Source organism: Anthonomus grandis, chromosome 22 (assembly GCF_022605725.1).
Source record: "Anthonomus grandis grandis chromosome 22, icAntGran1.3, whole genome shotgun sequence".
NCBI lineage: Eukaryota > Metazoa > Arthropoda > Insecta > Coleoptera > Curculionidae > Anthonomus > Anthonomus grandis.
The window spans coordinates 45,061,467-45,085,236 of record NC_065567.1 but is presented as its reverse complement, the minus strand read 5'-3'; the positions used below and the strand labels follow the sequence as shown (position 1 = coordinate 45,085,236).

The 23,770-nt window shown below is 34.7% G+C and overlaps 1 protein-coding gene across 4 annotated transcripts in view; it reads right to left on the bottom strand.

Moving 5' to 3' along the window:
- LOC126749096 (rho guanine nucleotide exchange factor 17) overlaps positions 1 to 23,770 on the bottom strand; it is a 344,657-nt gene that overhangs the window by 69,431 nt on the left and 251,456 nt on the right. For all 4 annotated transcript variants that reach the window (XM_050458724.1, XM_050458723.1, XM_050458727.1 and 1 more), the window contains one exon: positions 7,837 to 8,561. In XM_050458724.1, coding sequence (XP_050314681.1) covers positions 7,837 to 8,561 — 725 coding nt within the window. The remainder of the gene's footprint in view (positions 1 to 7,836; positions 8,562 to 23,770) is intronic.

The following is a 23,770-nucleotide window of genomic DNA, read 5'->3' as shown; positions in this document are numbered from 1 at the left end:
ACATAAGGGAGGAGTCAATTCGTCTGCACAACGTTTTAGTATTAGGGCTGGAATTCCATCGGGTCCAGAAGCTATGTTGGTGTCTACGCTTTTAAGAATTTTATTTATAATTCGTTGGGGAAACGAAATTTCTCCCATCGATGAATTCTCCCTTGGCAAATATGGCGGTGTTTTGTCTTGCGAGTGCAGAGTAGAATTGGACGCGAAGAGTTTACCCAGTAAGTTGGCTTTTTTCCTTGCTGTTACCGCGATAGAACCATCATCTGCTGTTAGGGGTGGCAAGGCCGACTTAGCAAAACCTTGACTAACGGCTTTCGATGCCGACCAGAAAGATCTTGTTCCATTTGGGCAGTTTAGCAGTTTGTTTTTGATCCTGTTGTTGTGACTCTCTTTGCATTCATCAATAATTCGCTTGCAGCTATTTCTGGAGGCTAAAAAGTTCCTCCGATTTTCGATGGAAGGATGTTGACGCCATTTACAATATGCTGCGTTTTTAGTGTTTACTGCCTTTTTGCAATTCAAGTTGAACCATTGCTTGTTGTTTGATCTGCATTTAGTAGAAAAAGGGATATAAGCTTCCATTCCTGCCAAGATCGTCTCTGTAATTTGGTTTGCACATTCTGAGATGTTATTGGTTCTAAAGCAGACTTCTTTCCAAGGGAATGAGCGATAAAATTCCCGAAGATGGTTCCACTCTGCTGATTTATAGTGCCATACCTTCCGCGGCATCGGAGGATCCTGCGTTTTAACCTCCAACTGGCAAGAGACTGTTATCAATTTGTTGTCCGATGTTCCTAGGGGGGCATGTACTGATACAGTGTACGAGTCAGGGTCTGAAGCCAAGACCAGATCCAAGAGACTTGCGAACTCGCCGTCTCGATCGGGGATTCTGGTAGGTTCCTCCACAAGCTGCGTAAGCCCGCATATGGTGGCAAATAGCTCAGCTTCTCGTCCTTCATCGTCGTTCTTGTTGCAAAAGCGCAGCCAGTTGATATTGTGAACGTTAAAATCACCCATGACGATGATTTCTGCGCTTGGGTAGTCAATTTGCAGATGGTTAATGCAATCAACCAGGTTCAAAAAGAGCCGTCTATATTGGGTGTCGCTTGGTGGTCTGTAGATACAGCAGATAAATTTCGTGGCACCACTGGCTATTATTTTGAATCACATGACGTCGAAGTCCGCAGGTTCAAGCGTTTCCTCCCGCTGGCAACTCAAATCGTTCTTGACAAATACTGCAAATACTCCAGTCCAAAGTTTAGTCGAAATCGGGTGTGTAGATCATATTCAGGATAAATGAGGTGAACATTTGTTGTTAAAGGTTTCACCTGTTTCTGCTAATGCCAGAATGTGAGGCTTATTGGATTGCAGGTGTTGGTGTACTGCATTAATATTGGTGTTTAGGCCTCTGATGTTGCAGAAATTGATTTTTAGGCTTTTTGATCCGCCTGATGGATCATTATTATCTAGATAAATATATTTATATTTTTCATAATATTATAACCTACTTGCTTTTGTATTGCAGGATATTTTTATTAAAAAAAAAATTAAATCAAGTTTTTTTTGCTAAGAATGCTATTAACATATCATTCCCGTGTGTGTCCCTAAGAGCTAATTTTATTTTCAATTAGACTTTATTCGTTTAATTACAATAAAATATTACTGCTTTTCTTAAATACTTAAACGACTTACACTTCTTTAAAAGAGAATGTATTATTATATCCATCAATATCTAAAACAAAACAAAAATTATATACGTTTTAAATTTGTCACGTATAGACGTCATCATTCCCTTGTACATTTGTATATTTACGATTTAAACCTTAAACATATTTGCGCAAGTCCTTGAAACAAAACGTATATATTGCGGCGTTGGTCGGGGAGCCGGCAGTATCAAATTAGTTGCTCTAGTGATCACATCCCTTTTTTTTTAAATTTTGAACTTTTCTTTTTGTGTTGTAACGTGTTGTGTCTTTTCCATGGTAAGTAAATATAGAACAAAATCTGATATTTTTAAAAATAATTTGGATTAATTACAATGATTTATTTTGTTTAAATATATTTTTTATAATTATTTTAGCCTTTTTAAAACCTAAATCGATTTTTTCTAAAAAATACAATTAAAATATCATTCCCGTATTATCTAAACGACACGGGAATGATAAGTTTGCTACGGGAATGATGAAAATAGAAAAAAGTACATAAAATAATATTTTAAATAGACCTCTTTTTTAATTAACTATTTTTACTTACTTTCAGGCACGACAACGGAACCAAAATAAAAAATCATGCGATGAAATATTATGAGAAAAAAGAGAACGAGAAAAAGAACGCCGCAAAAAGATACGTGAAGATCCAATAAAACAGGAAAAACAAAGAGAAAAAGAGAGGCAAAAATATATAAAGCAAAAGGAAAACAAGGTGAAAAAATCAATTAGTGAATTAACACCCAGACAAAAGCGACAGCAACGCAAGAAATGGAAAGAAAACTCAAAAAACTATCGTTTAAGAAAAAACAACCATCTAGAAGGACTTGCCAGGATTTAAGAAAACACCCCCCCGATCTCCTCAGAAGATGAAAGTGACCATGAATATTTAGAAAACAGACGAAAAGAGGTGGGACGAATACTTGCGAATAGGAACAAAGTGAAAAGATATAGGGAAAACAAAAAGAAAGAAAAGATTATGCAACAACTCAAGACCAAGGCTGATACATATAAGAAAAAGTACTACAGATTATTAGAACAAACCAGAACAAGCAACACATCAAAACCAAGTGTGCAGGCTGGATCCCCAATGGCAAAAGTAAATGAACTACTAGATAATGTTGTAGAAACATCCACAATTGAGAAGGTCAAGAAAAACCTTCTTTTTGGCGAAGTCATAAAGCAACAGCTAAAGGAATCATATTCGCAACTAAAATCTGATAAAGATAAGCAAATTATAAAGAAGGTTTTAAATGGTAATGTAATAAAAAAATACAAACTTAAAACGCATTTATCGAATATTATTAGATATAGAAAGACACCTAATTTAGTTTTCTCTGCACTCAGGAAATGCAGTCAGAAAAAGAAACAGCTAACCGGTATAAGAAAACAAATTGAATTGTTTTTAGAATCTGATGATAATAGTAGAATGTGTCCGGGTAAGAGGGATTTCGTAACAAAAAATAAAGTATCAAAACAAAAACGCTTTCTTTCAAATACATTAAAGAATTTGTTTAATAAATTTCTTCGTTTGTATCCAAAAAATAAAATTAGCTATGCATTCTTTTGTCGCGCTCGACCATTTTGGGGTCAAGCAAATGAAGGTGGCAGACCGACAAACGTGTAAATGTATTGCACATGCAAATATGGAACTCTTAATATCCAGTCTTCACAAAAATGATATAATTTTTGGAAAAGTACCCATGGACATTGTCAAAGATATTTGCTGTAATTATGCAAACGAAGATTGCCTTTTCCGTCAGTGCAACACTTGTAGTACTGAGATGCCACATTTTAAAAACTATGATCCGAATAGCTTAATTCAATACTTCCAATGAGTTAACTTAAAGCAAAATTACTTTGATAAAAGAGCCAAACAGGACAAAACAGTTAAAAAAATTGCCAAACAACCACACGAATGCAAAACTGAGGAGTTAATAGCCATCCTTCACAAAAAATTGCCATTATTTTTAGCTCATGAAGCTAGAATTACTCATCAATACTGAAGTATTTCTGAGCTTAAATTAAGCCTTACAGACACCGATATGTTACTGCACTGCGACTTTAGCGAAAACTACTGCCTTAAATATACGGAAGAAGTTCAATCTTTTCATTTTGGGGGAGCGAGACAGCAAGTTAGTCTTCATACAACAGTGGTTTACACAAAAGTAGAAACAAACTGTTCCAAAGAGCTTCTGTACTGTTTCTGAAGATTTAGATCATGGCCCACCCGCCATTTGGGCGGATTTAAATCTAATTTTAAGTGATTACTGCAGTAAAGGTATAGAGACTGTCCATTTTTTAAGTGACAGTCCGGTTTTCGTTTCTGGAAAGTCAGCTTTGCAAATATTACCCCCAAATAAAAATGGCAACTTGGAACTATCACGAGGCAGGACACTGAAAAGGTGCACCCGATGGGATTGAGGGAACTTGCAAAAGAAGTGCTGATAGGGCTGTTGCGCAGGGTCGAGATATCTCAACTTTTAATGAATTTGTTCAGGTATTAAAAGAGTTTTGTACCGGAATAATATTCTATGTTATCTCCTCGGATGACAAGAAGCACTTTTCTAATATAATAGATAAAAGTTTGATCTTGCCTTTTAATGGAACCTTGAAAGTTCAGCAGGTTGTAATTGGAAAGTCGAAAGTTTTTTTAAGAAGTCTGTCTTGTTTTATTGCAAACACTATGAACTAGGAAACCTTTCTTATGGACAAGTAGCGTCATCATCAGAATCTGATACCGATTGCTTACAATCTTCAATAAAGTTGCCAACACTACAATATAATGAAATATATAGCGGCAGTGAGGAAGAAATTCCCTCAACTTCAAATAATGCTGAAATAAAACTGGGAACATTTGTATTAGTATCCTTACAAAGTATGCAAAAGCAAAGGGTTTGTTACAGGTATGTGGCAATATGTCAATCAGATTTTGAAGATGAAGAAATAAAAGTGGCTTTTCTGAAATTATGTGATTTAGAAAATGGGGAGAAATTTAAGTTAAGTAACGAAAAAAATACAAGTTATATAAATAAACAAGAAATAATTGAAGTTCTTCCTCAGCCTAAGCTAGTTCTATGTGGTCGCAAGACCTATTATAAATTTCCACATAGAGCTAATGTATTAGAAAGTACATAGTAAGTATTTGAAAAGTAAAGACTGATTTGTGGTTACTTGATCTCAAACTTGTTCAATTTTTTTTTAGTTTTTGTTACTTTTTTATTACTTAGCGTATAACTTTTAGTGACATAATGCACTTTTAATTTTCTTACGTGCACTTTTATTCGGATAATCTATATTTTGTTGTCGTTTTTAATGAATAAAATGTCTTAGTTTAATAATGTGTGGTAATTTCTTATTCCCCTGTTCTATTCGTCATTCCCGTGGCAGTATAATTTATAAATAACGCAAAAAACATGAAAAAAATCAAAATGTAGGTAATTGGTTCATTAATAGGAAACTTTTAAGTAAGCTCATAGCTAGCTTTATAACTTATTAGTTTACTTAAATTAAACAAAAAACTTAAGGCCAAAATTCTCAGAGACTTTGAAGTATTGGTATAATCACCCATTTCACTCATTTGTGAGGTTAAGTCACGATTTTGAAAAAAAAAAAGTTTATGTAGAATTTTACAAAGAACACAAAAATGGTAAAAGAAATATTAATTGCCATTTAAAATTTTAGATTTAGGTGCACTGGGGGTTAGGGGTTGAAAGTAATACGACAACAAATGCCTTAAAAATTGTCCCCCTTGATATGTAAATTGACGTATTTCGCCTAATTTTTATACTATCATTGGTAGAGGCAGGATTATTCAGGATTGTTCGTTTTCAAATTGTCACCCTGTATGTTTGCCGATGAACCAATCTTAATTTTTAGTCAAACTTAGTTATAAATAATGATGATATCTAAGAGAATGTTAATCATTAAACTGAACCTGAGCTCAAAGGGGGGGAACCTACACGAAAGGACACGAATGGAGTAGTCACGTGATCGTTCTGCGCCGGAGGTGTGGCCTAGAGTCTCGATAGGGTTCATGACTTGGGGTTTTATTTAATTTTATTAGTCGAGCGGCTTTAGATCGTTTTGGTTGAATTTTCTGATATTCGAATATTTGAATCTTCACAATATTGAAAAGTTGAGATTGTGTTTATTTTTTTGTTAATTTGTTTGTTAACAAAAAGTGGCTGACGCGCCACGTACACCCCCATTGTCACCCCCCAAGAAAAGAGTACGAAAACATTTGACCATTGCTGAAAAGGAAGTGATTATAAACATATATAAAACATGTGATAACGAGCATCCAGCATACAACAAAGTGCAAAAAGTCCAGTTTACAGCAGAAGCAGCAGGTAATAAATATTTTTAATATACAGTGTGTCCCAAGATGAGCAAATTTATACGTGAAAATGACAAAGACCGTTTGGCATCCAGCCCTGCTTGTCATGTCCTCAAGGAAGAGAAGCGAATGTGGACTATGGATGCCATGATGGAGGTCCAAGTAGAGCCACTTATTATAAGTAATGTACATGAAGACTCATCAGATTCAGATAGCGAGTAATTTTTTAGGAAACTTTGATCTCTTCTTTATATACATATATGTATTAGTATTATTTTCCATGAATATTTTTTATAAATTAGTTTAATATAGTATAAATACATTTACAATACACTTTTTAAAAAATAAAATTTGTCTGATATATTGGATTTTCCATCCATCAAAAAGAAAAACAAAAATGTTTTTTTAAATAATGTTACCTAGGTAAAAAATAATTTTAATTTTTTACATAATTATAAACATAATGTGTAAAAAATGTATTAAAATAAATGTAGTATTTGTTCCTTTTTTAAATAAGAAATAAATATATACTTATATTCAATCTATAAATTTGAATCTCACAGGCCTACCAGCGCAGCCCCTCACTTGTTATTCCTTCTTTCATTTTAAAACACATATTTAAAAAAAGATAAAAGCTACTTAAGTAATTCTCAAAACCAGATTATGATCATAAAATTATATTTTATAATGGCCAGGTTCATCAGGAAAAAGCGCTCTCTGAGCGCTCGATTGCTGCTCAGGTATGACAATTTTTATTGGTCCTTACTATTATAGGCAAAACTTCCAGCGCTCAGGTAGCGCTCGGTTCTGATGAACCTGGCCAATTACACCCTAAATGTTTGACCTGGCACGATTACTTAAAAGGATTACCGATCCCTTTTCGGTAAACCCCAATATATTAACATAACTTTGCATAACAAAATACTTAAAAGGGATTATTATATCATTACCTGGCACAACCTCAAAATCGGTTTGGACCCAGTTTACAGGCGACCATATTATATTTTAAAAAAAGCTGCTTACAAAGCAAAGCTGTACGGTAAAATAATTTAAAATAAGTAGGCATAATTCTCCTCGTCTAAATCTGCCAAGGTTGCATCGATGGGCGGGCCTATATTTCGCGCACATCATTTACTCCATCTGTTCGGTAATCCGACTATAGGCAAATATTTCGTTAACTGCAGTTTTAATCTTCTCCTATGTATATCGTTAATGAAATAAAATATGAAGCCATTAATAAATATTTTCAGCTACTGGTAAAATATGTTTTCACGTTTAATAGAGTAATTTTTATTTTTGATGACCAATTGGATTACAGAGATTCAATATAATATAATATAATATAATGAGGTGGGTTTGTTTCATACGAATATTTAAAATAACCATAGTTTTTTTATTTAGAAAATTGCTAGCTTTTAGAGCGCTATTTTGATGCTTAGATATTTATATTATTAATAGCAATGTGGTCTTCATTAATTAGCAAATATAAACAAAACATATAACATAATATAAACTAATCTCATGAAGTTATTTATATTTTTATAAAGCATAAAGAAATTCACCAAATGACCAAGCAAATAAAATCTAAGAAAAACATTTCTCCTTATTGGATTTGTAAACCACTATATTTTTTAAAAAAATCACCTTATCTTAATAACTTTCTATCAGAAATAGTTTTTAATTTCTAGTTATATTTTACGCTCATTTTTTATCTGATTATAATAATACAAAGTTACCAATAAAATTGCATAAACAATTAAGATATAATAAATAATTAGCAATATTACTTACTGCGTTAAAACTGAAAGGTCCAAAACACAAAGTTGCATATCAGAGCTTTGCTGCATCTGCAATTGCTTGTTCAAATTTCCGATTAATTCCTTAACTAGGTCATCTAAATTGGAATGATTGCAATGTAGCGTTAGGCTTAAATCGTTTATTTTATTAAGTACGGCAATATCTTCGTTGAGATTATCAATTTCTTCTTGTTGTTGTTGCCTAGCGTTGTCATCTTTCGATCGAATAATTTCTACATCTTCTAATGGCACTCTCATCATAAGCTTGAATTTGTTACCTTCTAGATTATTGGTATTTACTGCTCCTTGCATCTTTTTTGTTATCGTACCACTTCGGCGTTTAATACCAGTTATTAATAAAAGGTCTGTTAATAAAAAAAGCGCTCGATCTTTTCTTGCGCCTCCTCCAAGGGACATTATTACCATATCATGCCTAATAAATTGTCTATCTGCTGCTACTAAATCTAATACTCCTTCTATCAGACCTTCCAGTTCTCTAAGTTGATCTATATCTAAAGCTTCCTTTTCTGTACAATTTATTTTTAGAAGTTGTTCGTGAACTTCTTTTTGCGCCCTCAATAACAGAACGTAGTCAGGATGATCGTCAGCTGTATGTTTTATAAGTCTTTGAAGGAGAAGTTCATATTTAGGAAACTTCTGAATAGGTTTTATTAAGAGTGAATCCAAAGCTTGTTTTCTTACATTGCTTTTTGAAGCAGCCTAAAATTGATAAAAAAAACTTAATGCTATTTAAACTAATGATTATTTTTAAATTAAAAATATACCAAGAGGCATATTTTAAATCTTGGACTTGATCTTTAAGTGACAAAAAAATTAAAAAGTTTTATTAAGCATAGAGACGTTATTTTCATCCTATATTTTCACCCGGCAACCCCTCAATGAACGATCAGAAAAGTCAGGAATTCATAAATATACCCAAAGTGGTCAACGTCAAAAGTCATTGGTTTCTAAAATTTAGTTAGTAAGTTGTTCAAAAATTGGATAGTGAAATTATTGATACTAACTCCTAAGATCCAATACTAATACTAAAGGAAAACACGATAAATTGAAAATATATCTTAGAGGTAAGTTACTCTTATTAGAAATTGACATTAAAACGAATCAGTCTAGACAAAACTTAGTTATAGATTTAAACAAGTAGTTTTCAGCGTTCAATTTAAAATTAATACAGGGTGTTACAAGATTCGATGCAAAAATTTTAATAACTTATTATTGCAGTCAAAATAAGACTTTTTTTCCTATAAAGATGTGTTCTGAAATGCTCGCCCTCAGAACTACAGCCCGCGCAAATTGTTTGACGAAAATCGATTATGTGGAACCGTGACTACAGTTGCATGTCAAATTTCTTTAAAATTAAGTCTCAGTTTTTAGCTGCTTTTTATTTTCCGTCCTAAAAAAAAGGTGTAAATCCAAGTTTGGGAGAGGATTAAGGAGGCGTAACCTTCTCATGGCCCCTATCTTGTATTTCTGATAAGAAATTTAAAAATCTAGCAACACCATCTAGTCAAAAATCCATGACAAAATCAAAAATTTTGGTCTTTTGAATTTTTTTGACATACTTATTCGTTTTCCAGAAAATCGCTGGTAAATAAGAAATTAAACCCGATTAAACTATCAAATTTGAAAAAAAAAAAGTGGGCCGTAACTGCTTAGGTAAGCCTCCCTTAAAATTGTACTTACATTATTTTTGGGACAAAAAACATGTAAAAAAAAATTGTGGACAAATTTTCAGAAGATTTGACGCATAACTGTCAGTCACTGTTACAATTAATCAATTTTCTTTGAACAATTTGCGCTAACTTTGAGAAAGGATATTTTAGAACACATGTTTATAAGAAAAAAAGTCTTATTTTGACTCCAACAACCCGCTCTTAAAATATTTGCACCAAATTTTGTAACTTTTGTAAAAAATTAAAAGAATGAATGCCCTCTCAGGATACCCAATGTAATATCAACATATCCTGAAAAGCAACTATCTAGTTTTATATATTGGCATTTACTAGATAAGTAAGACTATAACAAAAAGTTGCCGTGCGCACCGATATTTTATAATTTAATTACGAAAATTGCATGATGAACTTTGTCAAAAGTTTTTGACAAATCAGTATAAACCACGCCCTCCTGCCGACGGCAACCGATTGCTCTAGAAATATTTATTTATTTAGCAGTTTATTTCTAACAGGCAAAGCCCAGTTACAAGAAAATCTACAATTAATGTTTTGAAAGTGTAAACAAGTATTAAATTACTATAAATTAAATAACAAAAAGAAAGAAAAATAAGGAAAACTTAAATTACTATAGTAACATCATGTATATATCAAAATTAAAGGAGATGTAAATTAACATTATAATGAACAAAGAAAGGGATTCATGAGACAAGGGAAAAAAGGAAGAGAAAAGGAATTATGGTAACTGTTGGTTTGTCAGAGACAAAACTAGATCCTTTATGGAGCATACAAATATGTCACAGGTTGATGATACTGAATTAAAAATTCTGCACATTTGATATACAGGATCCTAAAACCTAATGTTAGTTCATGCGCGATCTAAAGCAAAAGTGATATTTGCTCTAGAAGCAAATTGTGGTACATGAAATAGAATATCGTTCAAGAGAGGAGGAGAATTTATTTGATTATTGACCAACTTCCATAAGAATGTTACAAAATGAATTGTTCTCCTCATGGCCAGAGATTGCAGATTAAATCTACCTAACATCAGATCATGATCATGTCCCCTAACAGGATATATTCCATCCTCACGAAACATAAGAAACTTTAAAACCCTTCTCTGAATACTCTCGATGTAGCCAATATGGCATTCATAGAAAGGACACCACACCAAGGAACCGTATTCCAGTCTTGATCTAACAAAGGAAAAGTCTTCTTCTTCTTCTTCTCTAGCCTGTATCTATCCACTCCTGAATGTAGGCCTCTTCCAGTGCTTTCCATGTTTGTCTATCTAGGGCAGTTTGGAGCCAGTTTCTCCCTGCTATTCGTTGGATGTCGTCCCGCCACCGCGTTGGTGGTCTTCCCGCATTTCTTTTTGTGGCTCTTGGGCGCCATTGCATGATGTTGTTAGTCCATCTAGATGGGGCTTGCCTTGCAACGTGACCTGCCCATCTCCATTTTAGTTCGGCTTCTCTTCTCATAACATCCGTTACCTTTGTCCTTCTTCGAATCTCATCGTTTCTAATGTGGTCTCTTAAGCTAGTTCCCAGCATGGCGCGCTCCATGGCTCTTTGGGTTGTTCTGAGTCTTTCTGCGCTCCTCTTTGTCAGTGTCATCGTCTCGAGTCCATACGTTGTAACGGGTAATATGCAAGCCTCGTAGACTTTCCGCTTAAGATTAATTGGGATGCTTTGGGATTTTAAAATGTATCCTAGTCTTTTCGAATGCTGCCCAGCTAAGTCTTGTTCTCCGGGATATTTCGGCTGTTTTTTTTCCCAGTCTCACAGCGTGGCCCAGGTATATGTATTCCTCGACGTTTTCGAGAGCGTGGCCTTCTATAGTTATTACTGTTTGTTCGTTGGTCATTATTTTGGTTTTGTTTAGATTCATCTTGACTCCGATTTGTTTTGATGTTTCTTGCAATTCTTCCAACATATCTTTTAGCTCGTTGATGTCATCACTAATGACAACAATATCATCAGCAAATCGAAGGTGACTTAGTCGAGCTCCATCTACGTTGATACCTTTATTTCCCCATGGCAGCTTTTTAAACGAGCTTTCCAGTGCCATCGTGAAGAGCTTAGGTGATATGGTATCTCCTTGGCGGACCCCCTTTTCTATCTTGATCTTATTTGTTGATGCTTCTTCGTTGATGGTCACTTGTAGTGTTGCGTTGTCGTAGATGTGTTTTATAAGTTTGGAGTATCTTGTGTCAATTCTTGCCTCGTCCATTGCGTTCAGGACAGCCTAGGTCTCGACAGAATCGAACGCCTTCTCGTAATCGACGAACGCCATGTGCAGAGTTATGTTATACTCGGAGCATTTCTCTATTAGAGTACGGACAGTTTGTAGATGGTCATTTGTACTAAATTCCTTCCTGAATCCTGCTTGCTCGACTGGTTGATAGAAGTCAAGTTTATTTGTCAGCCGCTTGGTCAAAACTTTTGTGAGAAGCTTGTACAAGTGTGAAGGAAGACTGATCGGTCGATAGTTTGCAATATTGGTGTTGTCCCCTTTTTTGAAGATTAAAACAGCCTCGGCATTTTGCCAAGATTCCGGTATTTTCTCTTCGCTAATACATTTGTTTAAAAGGAGACAAAGGGCATGCTCAAGCGCTGCTCCTTCCATTTTTAGCATCTCAGCGGTAACGCGGTCTTCGCCAGGTGCTTTTCTATTTTTCATTTGTTTCAATGCCTTTCTTAGTTCGCTTCTGTTTACTTCTGGTATATCTTCGGATCCAACGTTCCGAATTTCTTGCCAGGCGATGTTTGGTTTAGGCAGGCTTGATGTATACAAGTCCTTGTAGAAGTCTTGAATGACATTTATTACACCTTGTCTATCTTTAACCGTTTCCCCATTTTTATTTTTTATTTTAAAAAGTGTTTTCCTTTCTCCAGACATATTTGACCTGAGTACTTTCATGTTTGAGTTTTTTTCAATAGCTCTTTCTATTAGCTGATTATTATGAGATCTTAGGTCTTTTCGACATTCTTTGTTTATTGTTTTACATATCTCCCTGTATTCATTTGAGTCTCCGGCAGTTCTTTTCATTTGGTCTATTAGCTTCTGTGTGTGGGCTTAGTTTGGATGGTTTTTTTACTTTGTACTTACAGCAAATTTTCTTTGTTGCTACCTGGATACTGCTCGTTATGGTTGTTGATAGCTCTTCCAGTTACATTTTCTTCAGGTAATTTAAGTTGTGCAGTTTGGCTTCTAGAATAGTTTGGTATTCGTCTACCTTTGACATCAATGTTTCAGTGGTTGGATAGTTTCCTTCTTGAACCATCTTTTTCCATTCAGCTTTAGTGTTGATTAGCAATCTTGTTCGGACCAATCGGTGGTCGCTGCCTGTATCGAAAGAGTTTAACAGACACATCTTGGCATATGTCAGAAGACATATGCCAAAGGAAAAGTACAATAGTTTTATTGAGTTTGAGTTGTTAAAGAGTCGGCTATTTCGAATGACAAAACCCAGAAGTTTCAACGAGGAGGTCACTGTCTGTTCAATATGTGGCACAAATGTGAGCCTATCGTCGAATACAACCCCTAGATCTTTAATAGAAGTACTTCTACAGAGGATTTGATTGTCTATATTGTAATTAAACAAAACAGGATCCTTGGTTCGGTGAAAGGAGATCACACAGCATTTCGAGATGTTAAGACAGAACTGATTTCGACTGCACCACCCCCTAATTAGGTCCAAGTTACTCTGTAAGAACAAGCAGTCCAAGATACTATTGATACACCAGAATATTTTCAGATCATCAGCATAAGCTAGTCTAAGGTAGGAAATCAATTCTATAAGATCATTAATATAAAAGATAAAAAGAAGTGGGCCGAGATTGGATCCCTGTGGGACTCCAGAAGTTGAAACAAAGGTATTAGATCTGCAACCTTCCACCTCAACAAACTGTAGACGGTCAATAAGGTATGACGAAAGCAACGAAATTAGCCTTTCTGAGAAGTTGAATTGCTTGTTCAATTTTTCCAGCAGAATGCTATGATTTATCTGATCGAAAGCCTTACTGAAATCAGTATATACCACACCAAACTGACTTTTTCTATCGAGGGCTGAAGAAATAAAATGAGTCACATTACAGAGGTTAGTGATGCACGACCTTTTAGGAATAAAACCGTGCTGATCTATAGATAGTAGTGATTGAACTTGGGGAAGAATTCTGTTATAAACAACAGTTTTAAAAGTTTTGGAAAAATTGCAAAGTATGGAGATAGGTCGGTAGTTGTCGATTCTGTTTATATCGTCTTTTTTGTGAATTGATATTACTTTAGCACATTTCCAGACGCCTGGAAATTTGCCAGTTTTCAAAATAAGGTTAAAAATATGACATAAAGGCTGACAAAGGACAAACATGCAGTCTTTAGCCACAAAACTTACTAAATATACTAGACATAAGGCAGTTGCAACTCTATCCTACTTGACAAGACGAAAACGGTCGTAAAGTCCAGTTCAGAGATCTATTAGAATCTTTGATGTGTCGGAGATGCGGCACTAAATAGTAGTATGTCGTACTTATTGTCGCATGATATACATGTTCAAATGGCAAAATTTTATATAATTTATCTATGAAATCATTTTAAATATACGTAAAACCCAATGTTTTACACTATTTTTTTATTTTTCTTTCGAAAATGTCAATTTTTAGAAAAAAATTATATCAAAAAATTGACCGCGGACTAAAATCCAAGTATTTTACAAAACATTTTAAACACTCCCAGCACTCACAGTCCTCACCTCTTTTTAGCCAGTCTGTTAAACAAAGATAAAACACCTGCGTTCTGGCGATTCCTACTTTAGGCTGTGCAAGTAATTGTGTATCTCTCTATCCCACTGATTTTGAGGAATACGGGGCCGTACTCAGAAAAATTTTTGGGCTGTTTCTGTATTACTTTCGTCGTGTTTTTAAAGAGATCTTTAAGGATGGATCTATCACCTTTAATAATTCTTTGATGTTAGGTACAAAGGTCTCAAGTCACTTTTTGACGAAATCCCGAAAAATGTTGGTCTTAAGTCAAAATTTTTTGCTCGTTCTGGTGATATTAGAGACTTAAGTCGTACCGTTTTTATTTAGGCCCCATAAATTGGTACAAAAGAATTAAGTAAAAAAAAAAATTCTGGTCTGGTAATAGAGTCTTAAGTTTACATAAGACCTTCGTACCAAAACATTGTAAAAGAAAAATAGTGTCATAATGACTTAAGTCAATTTAAGTCCTTGTCCTGTCGTAGAAAATCGTTGAGTTAACGTGAGTGCAAGAAGTAAACTTATTTTGCAATTGGCAAGAAAATGTGAAGAAACAGGTAAATATCATTGTTATAATTTGTAAAATTGTCTTATGTTTATTATTAGTAAAGTATTTTAATACGACATAACATAACCTCATTATAAATTTACAAAAATATAAATTATTAATTCCAGTTATTTTACACTCCCACACACCGGATAATGATCACGAAGAAATGCCTAATACTGATCACCCAAGTTACAAAATATTAATGCCTTCTCCAACTGTTAATTCGGATTTTTCAAATATTTTGGACTTTGATGAGATTTTTTTGGGTGAAAATTATATACAGTTATACAGTACAGTATAGTATAGTAAAAGAACTATTTTTGCTTGTAATTTTATCGTGTATGTTACTGACTAATTTTACATTTCTAGTTATCGGCGATACAATAAATAAAAGTTTAGCCGTGTCGCTAACAGAAGATCAGATCCCAGATATAGGGTCTGTAACATCATCGCCAGCCCCTTCACTAACGGCAGATTTGACAGCTATCTTAAATTCAGATGACAGTTATGCAGATAAGGACTATTTACTTGGACAATCTGAAAGTGAAAGCAGTGACGACAACATTGATTTATTGTCCATTCAGAGAAAAATAAGTCATTTAAAGGCTAATATTTCCTCTACTAATATTCAAAGTAGTATGTTAAGTTTTTAGATCGTTATATTTTTTATATTTTAGAATCACAGGAAAAATTGAACATAACTGATCAAGCTGCACCTAGTGCTTCCTCAACAATAATTGGAGCAGAAAAGGCAAAAGTTCATATAGATAAACCATTAAAAAAGTGGTCCCAAGTTGTAAGAAAAGAGAGAACTGAAATAATTCATTCTGGACAAAGTTACCTGAATATAAGCGGTAAAATGGTAAATGCAAGACATATGAAGCCTTTAAAAGATTGTAGAAAAAAATGTTCACAAACACTAAATGAAGACGTTCGAAAGAAAATTTATTATGAATATTGGTCCTTAGGATCCCATAGCAAAAGGGTAACATTTATTGCAAATCTAATTAATTACAAAGATACCCAAATAAGTCGTAAAAGAAAACGCGACTCTTCAAAAAACAGAGAAGTAACTTACGAATATTTTTTTGAAATAAATGGAAAAAGAATATCTGTATGCAAAGATTGTTTTTGTAAGACTTTGGCTGAAAAGGAAAAGTTTATAAAGGTGGTTTTAAAAAACAAAAAGCAAAGCATTTCTGGCATTACTGTTGAAGATCATAGAGGTATAACACCTTCCGTAAATAAAAAATCTGAACAGGAATTAAATGAAGTGCGTACACATATTAAATCGTTCCCTTCTCACGAGAGTCATTATACAAGACGTACAAATGATAAAAGGTACCTACCATCGCACCTAAATCTGCAATTTTTTTTTTTTTTTTTTAATGTCAAACCCAAGCACAAGAGGAAAGTCCTATGTCACTCTTGGAGTGGTGCTTGCGCGAAGATATTTGTGGGCATTTATCTTGAATCGCTGCAGGTTGTATGCGTCGGGAAATATGTGAGGTGGAAGCCCGTTCCACAAAGAAGATGTTCTCCAGATGAATGAGTCCCGATACAGCGATGTCCTTGGGGTAGGCAGGTGGACTCGATGTTGATGAGCCGCAACTGCTTGACGCGTCCTTCTTGCCGGAACAGCCCTGGGTGGAATCAGACCTGCCAGCTCAGAGGGGCACTTACCGTGATAATAACGGTAGAATAAACAGAGATCAGCCATCTTTCTCCTGTGCTCCAGACTATCCAGACTCTTTGTCAGTTCTGGATTGTCGATAAGACGAATAGCTCTCTTCTGTATAGAATCTAGCAGCTGTTCTGGTGTATACAGTTTTTTCGTTTTGAAAAGCACTCTGAGTTTTTTGGAAGCTGCCCTGGCGATCTCGGCAACGTGGTCATGTCAGGACACACTGTTGGTGACTTCGACTCCTAGAAGATGTAAAGGTGATTTCATTGGCAAAGTTTTCCCTGCCATAACCACCTTCGGGCCACCAAGGTTAGTCTTCATCGTAAATACTGCAGCCTGCGTTTTTTTAGCGTTAAAATTGACCAGATTGTTACCGCCCCACTCCAAGATTGCCCTAATATCGTTGTTGGTTGAAGCTACTTGTTGCTGCCTAAGATTCTGAGAACTTGCGGCTGTCGTTGGTTTGGCGGACTTAAATGTGGAAATAAGTGTGCTATCGTCCGCAAAGCTGTAGATTGGATTGACAGTGGTTCCTAGCAAATCGATATATATCAAGAAAAGGGTGGGGGATAGAATGCATCCTTGAGGGACTCCAGCGTTAATGTTAAATTTGTCGGAGAGGTGTCCATCGACGGCTACTTGAATTGTTTGTTGTTCAAGAAAACTTTTGATCCAATTCAATAATGAGTTTTGTATGCCGATTGAAGAGAGCTTGATTAGTATTCCCTCATGCCACACTCTGTCAAATGCCTTGGAAATGTCAAGAGCGACTGAGCGGGACTCGCCGTGCTTCTCCATGGCCTCCGTTCACAAGTGTGTGACGTAAGCCAGAAGATTGCCGGTGGATCTAAGCTTTCGGAAGCCGTATTGATGATCGCTGATTAGTCCAGATGATTCCAGATATCTTAACAGTTGTTGGTTGACTGCTTTCTCCATAATCTTCGATATTACTGGAACTAGTGCAATCGGGCGGTAATTGGAGGGCATCGTCTTCTTACCCTTTTTGGGTACAGCTTGCACTCGAGCAGTTTTCCAGCTTGTTGGAAATGAGCCCTGCTTATACGATGCCGTAAACAGTCTACATAAGGGAGGAGTCAATTCGTCTGCACAACGTTTTAGTACTAGGGCTGGAATTCCATCGGGTCCAGAAGCTTTGTTGGTGTCAACGCTTTTAAGAATTTTATTTATAATTCGTTAGGGAAACGAAATTTCTCCCATCGATGAATTCACCCTTGGCAAATATGGCGGTGTTTTGCCTTGCGAGTGCAGAGTAGAATTGGACGCGAAGAGTTTACCCAGTAAGTTGGTTTTTTCCCTTGCTGTTACCGCGATAGAACCATCATCTGCTGTTAGGGGTGGCAAGGCCGACTTAGCAAATCCTTGACTAACGGCTTTCGATACCGACCAGAAAGATCTTGTTCCATTTGGGCAGTTTAGCAATTTGTTTTTGATCCTGTTGTTGTGACTCTCTTTGCATTCATCAATAATTCGCTTGCAGCTATTTCTGGAGGTTAAAAAGTTCCTCCAATTTTCGGTGGAAGGATGTTGACGCCATTTGCGATATGCGAATTATGTACGATCTGTACAAGAAGGAAGGCAAAATCCCGTGAGAAGAACGATATATGAAAAAGAATTTCACAAATTAAAACTATCGTTTAAAAAGCCATATGTTGATACCTGCTATAAATGCGACACTCTTAGTATGCAAATACAGGTTGCTTCTAAATCAGGAAATAAAGAAGATGAAATTCGTTTACAAAAGGAACTGTAATTGCATCACAACCAAGCTAATGCTGCATTCGAAGCAAAAACTAAAGATAAGACGGAAGCTAAAATAAGTCCCCATAAAAAATGTTTTAGTTTTGATCTCCAGCAGTACCTTTCAACACCCTTTATAACTTTTTCAGTAGCATTCTATAAACGTCAGCTCTGGACGTATAATTTAACAGTGCATGATAGCAATGGAAAATCGACGCATTACATGTGGCATGAAGCATTGGCTGCTCGGGGAGGTAATGAAATTGCTTCCTGCTTGTACACTCACATTAAAAATTTGCCCAATGATGAAAATAATATAACTTTTTATTCCGACACATGTGGTGAACAAAGTAAAGTGCACAAGTTCTTATATGGAATGCAGTGTTGATCATTCCATGATAGAAAAGCGAAAAAAGAAAATGGAAGTTCCAGTATATCATCCACACGATTGGTACCAGTTGGTGAGAACAACTGGAAGAAAAAGACAATTTAAAGTCCATGAAATGGAGCAAAATGAATTCTTGGATTTTTCCGGGTTATTAAAATCAGTAATGGTCAACAGAAAGAAAAATATATTAGGCGAACAGTTTTATTGGCATAATGTGCAATGGCTACAATATAATAATGGCGGTATGATACGTTACAAAAGTTTTATATCTGATACTAAAGATTTTAAAATTATAAGCTTTCTGAGACGGGGCAAAAGTCAAAACCTAAAAGATTTGATAGTTAAGGAACTGTATACTAAAGGGTTACTTCCAATATCAAAGGAGAAAAAGAAAGACTTGTGTTCGCTTCTTTCTTTGGTGCCACCAGTGTTTCACCAATTTTATCAAAATTTACCTACCGATACTAAAGTTACTGATAATGACCCAGATCTAGTGGATGAAACAGTACAACAAGAAGAAAATTAAATACTTACGTAAGCTAAATGGATCAATTAGTTTCTAAGGGAAAAAAAGTTAGTTTGTGTTTTTTAAAACATGTATTTTGATATTATTTGCCTTATTAAAAGTTACTCCATCCTGACATAAGTCCTTTATTTAAAATCAGTAAGCTAAAAAAAAACTTTTTTTGTTCATAAAGACTTAAGTCATTCAAATTTTGGAAAATACACTTTTGTAGATAATGAATAGTAATTGATCTAAAAAAGAATTAAATACTCTGACTAATATCAAAAACTTCAGGCTTTAAATTAATAATCGGATTTACAGCAATTCTTTAAATTTTCAAATTCGTTTTCTGAAAAACTATATTTTTTGACTTAAGCCCCTATTACCTAACATCAAAGAATTGGAAGAGGGGTCATCATGTGAGGTTATGATTATTTGATGGGTTTTGCCGGTTTTGCTTTTTACACGTTTAGGAAAGTAGAGATTTAGAATTTGGCCTGTATTTGTCCAAATTTTTTTCAGTTTTTACTGTGAGGAAGTGTGTTTTTTTTTAATTTGTGTTTGTAGATTTGTTTTAAGACCTTAAAATGTTTCGACCTTGGGAAAATAGGCAGGAAAATTGGGCAAATAAAGAGGAAAGTGTTTGTGCGGGCTTATGGAGACCGTGGGTGCACAAGAAAGATAATAATATTTGTGATGAAAACAATAAGAGTGATCTGGACAGTGATTTAGACTCACATAGTTCTGATAGTTAATTTTCTAGTGTTGAGGAAGCAGAGAAAGAAGCAAGGGAAGTAAAAGCTACATGGAAAAATCAAGCAGTTTTAAAACGTAATTGTTTAAGTACAGACGCTAAACAAATTTGTTTAAATGTCTATAACAATCTAAGGAATGATCCTCAGTTCACAAATGATTGTAGTGCTTTACAAAAAACAGCGTTTTTAACAGAAGTTCCCTATATTACAATATGCTATTTTGTAAAAAAAAGGATTAAAGACAGAAAAAGAAGGAAAGATGAATAACAATCAAAGGGACTTGACACGGATATTTCCAAACTGCTAAGGAAAGTTGTGTATTTAAAATACAAAAACAATGAGTTTTAAAACCATAAGATACAAAACCATAGAGATGGTTAAGGAAACCTTACAGGCAAGGGACAAACATTTCTCAGTCTCAACCTTACGAAGATACCTGATAAAACTTGGATTTAAGTTTAAAAGAGCTGCTGTAATGGAAAGTACTCGAATTGGCAGGTGGCGTATAGAATATTTGGAGAAAATTTAAAAAATTCGGGAGGAAAAATTTTACTTAGACGAAACATGGTATGATACAGAAGACACGGCAAAAAAGGGTTGAACTGAGAGTTTTAACAAAGATGTTCCACCAAACAGGGGATCTCGGAAGATCATTATTCATTGTGGTTCAAAAAAAGGTTTGGTGAAAGATGAACTGAAATTATGTGGCAAAAAAATAAAAGAGTGCAATGTGGACTATCATAAAAACATGCATGCAGATATATTTGAAACCTGGTTTGAGAAAACATTAATTCCAAATTTAAAGAAAAACAGTTCGATTGTTATGGATATTGATATGCATCATACCATTCAAGGCTTTCTGAAAAAATCCCAAATACATCTTCACAAAAATTGGAAATTAAGAAATTTTTATTAAAACATGATCTCTATGTTCACGAATCTTATACAAAGATATAATTATTGGAAGTTGTAAATACCAAATCATGGAAAAAGCAGTATGTAGGAGATAACAGAGCTAAAAAGAATTGGTCATACTGTCCTCAGACTTCCTCCGTATTATTGTATATTTAATCTTATCAAGTTGATTAGGGGACAACTAAAAAGGAGAATTCGCAGAAAAAATAAGTATCCAAAAAAGACCAAAGTCCCTCTTTTGCCATAGTAAGAAAATACTATTTTTAATAATTAAACAAGTTTAAAATTTTGTTTTTTACAGCTGACTGCCCCTGTTTGTCCTTCAGCGACACAATTAAGTCTGCCTCTTTCTCCATTCTCTGGGAAAAACCCTTTTTTGCTATGGTAAGAAAAACACTGTTTTTATTAAGAAAACAAGTTTAAAATTTTGTTTTTTACAGTTTGTTGTCCATGATTTGTCTTACAGAGATAGGGGAGACCGGGGCTCGTTGGACACCGGGGAAAAGTGGTCACTTCCTTATAATTATTTTATTTACTTTACTCTAGTGACGCTATCTATAGGTTAGACGTCCAACGAACTTACGGAGCGCGGTGGCTTGATTAATAGCGACTCGAATGCGACGTCTTGCCATAATTCGATGTATTCGGTTCATGTGCGTGTCAAAAAAAATACAGGTGCAAGTTTAAACAAAAATTTGACAGGTCTTTACAGGTATGTAGGATTGATTTTATAACTAATATTTTGCGCTAATAAATTAAAAACATTCAATACTCTTTGTTTTTAATAAGTCAGCCAGAGAAGACTGGTTAACATCTTTTTTGAAGCGAAATCTATAATAATATCTATATCTATAATATAATATATTATAGATATCGCTATAAGAACTCCTGAGGCCACTTCTCTTGCAAGGTTAATAGGCTTCAATAAACCTATAGTTGCTAAGTTTTTTAGCAACCTTGAACAGATATATTAGAAATATAACCTTGGACTTCTCAGTATATATAACATGGATGAAACTGGGTTAACGACTGCACAAAATGCTGTAAAAGTTCTAGCTCAAAAGGGATGTAAACAGGTTGATCAAGTTACTTCGGCTGAAAGAGGCAAAACTATTACAGTTTGTTGTGGTATTAATGCATATGGCAATTCAATACCCCCATTTATGATATTTCCATTTGTACATTTCAAGCAGCACATGATCAAAGGGGCTCCAATTGGAACTGTTGGATTTGCTATTCAATCCGGATGGATAAATACAGATCTTTTTATAGAGTGGCTTAAACATTTGATTACGTTTTCAAAAGCCTCAATAGCTTCTCCAATATTACTTATTATGGACAATCATGAAGCTCACATTAGCATCCAGGCAGTAAAATTAGCGAAAAGTAATGGCGTTGAACTATTAACATTACCTCCACATACTAGCCACCGTTTGCAGCCACTTGATAAGACTGTTTATGGAACGTTAAAACATTACTACAATGATGCTTGCAGGTAGGTGTTAAAAAACTTTTATTGCATGTCACAATGATTTAACTAGCAAATATTATCGTAAAGTCATTTCGAGTAAAGCAATTATTGGATAAGGTGTTATATAACTTAACAGCTATAGAATTTTAAAATTAATTTATATTATTATTTATATCTTTTATTAATTTAGGTATATTTTTTTTCATTGTTCTAGATCTTAGTTAATGGAAAATCCAGGGAAAAGGATAACTCCATATGACATAGCGGAACTATTAGGAAAGGCTTATCCCCTCGCATTTATCATGAGAAATATAATATCCGGGTTCCGCGCTACAGGAATATTTCCATTTGACAAAAATATATTTCAAGATAATGATTTTTTCTCAGCCGAAGTAACCGATCTTCCAATGGACCAGCACGTTATAGGTGAAGATGATGAAAGCTTGCAATTACCATCGACTTCAAGAATCACTGAGCTAAGTCACTCTCCGATGAATTGTGGTCATATCAGCGCCTCTAACAATGACACAACACTCAATTTAGACACCCCAATTCATACCCCAAGTTTTTATGGAAACTCTACTCCGGAAAAACAGATCGTAACCCTCGACATGATTCGCCTATACCCGAAAGCAAAAAAGGAGCCCTTAAAGGCATTTAATAAGCGTAAACGGAAAACAACAACAATTTTGATGGCTACTCCAGGAATAAATAGATTAGAAGAAGAGGAGACTTCGAAAAAAATTAAGCAGAAACCTAAAGTAAAAGCAGTAAAAAAAGATATCTCTAAAGAACTAGCGGGAAAATATAGTAAAACCAAGAAAAAGGACTTAAATGAAATTAGTGACAGTGACAGCGACGCAAATGTTATTCTGGCAGATAGTGACGAGGATCCTTCGTACCCAGAACCAGACCAGATCCAGTTATTTTAGACATTGCCGATATTTCAGCAAATAGTTTTGTGTTGGTTAAATTTGCTACAAAAAAAAACGTTAAAGTATTATATAGGACAAGTTACAGAGATTCATTCGAGTTAACTGTAAATTTTTTACGCAAACATGGTAACAATTTTATTTTTCCTATTATAGAAGATCAGTCTACTATAGATTTTGATAATATTGTGTTGCATCTTCCTTCTCCTGCTCAGATTGCTGGAACTGCAAGGGCAAATAGCTTACATCGATTTAATATTGATTTGCAGTCTTATAATATCGGATAAAGCATATAATGTTACATTTATAGGTGTTTTTAAGTTAAGCCTTACATATTTAGTGTCATGTCCAAGGTACCCCTTTGATGTGTTTAAGGTGTCTATGATCATATTTTGTACGTGTCCAACGTGCCCCGGTCTTCCCCTACTATAAAACCAGTTTAATTATTTTTTTTACAGTTACTGCCACACTTAATCTGTTCTAGAGAGGCAAGACTACTTCTTTCATAATTCACTGGAGGAAA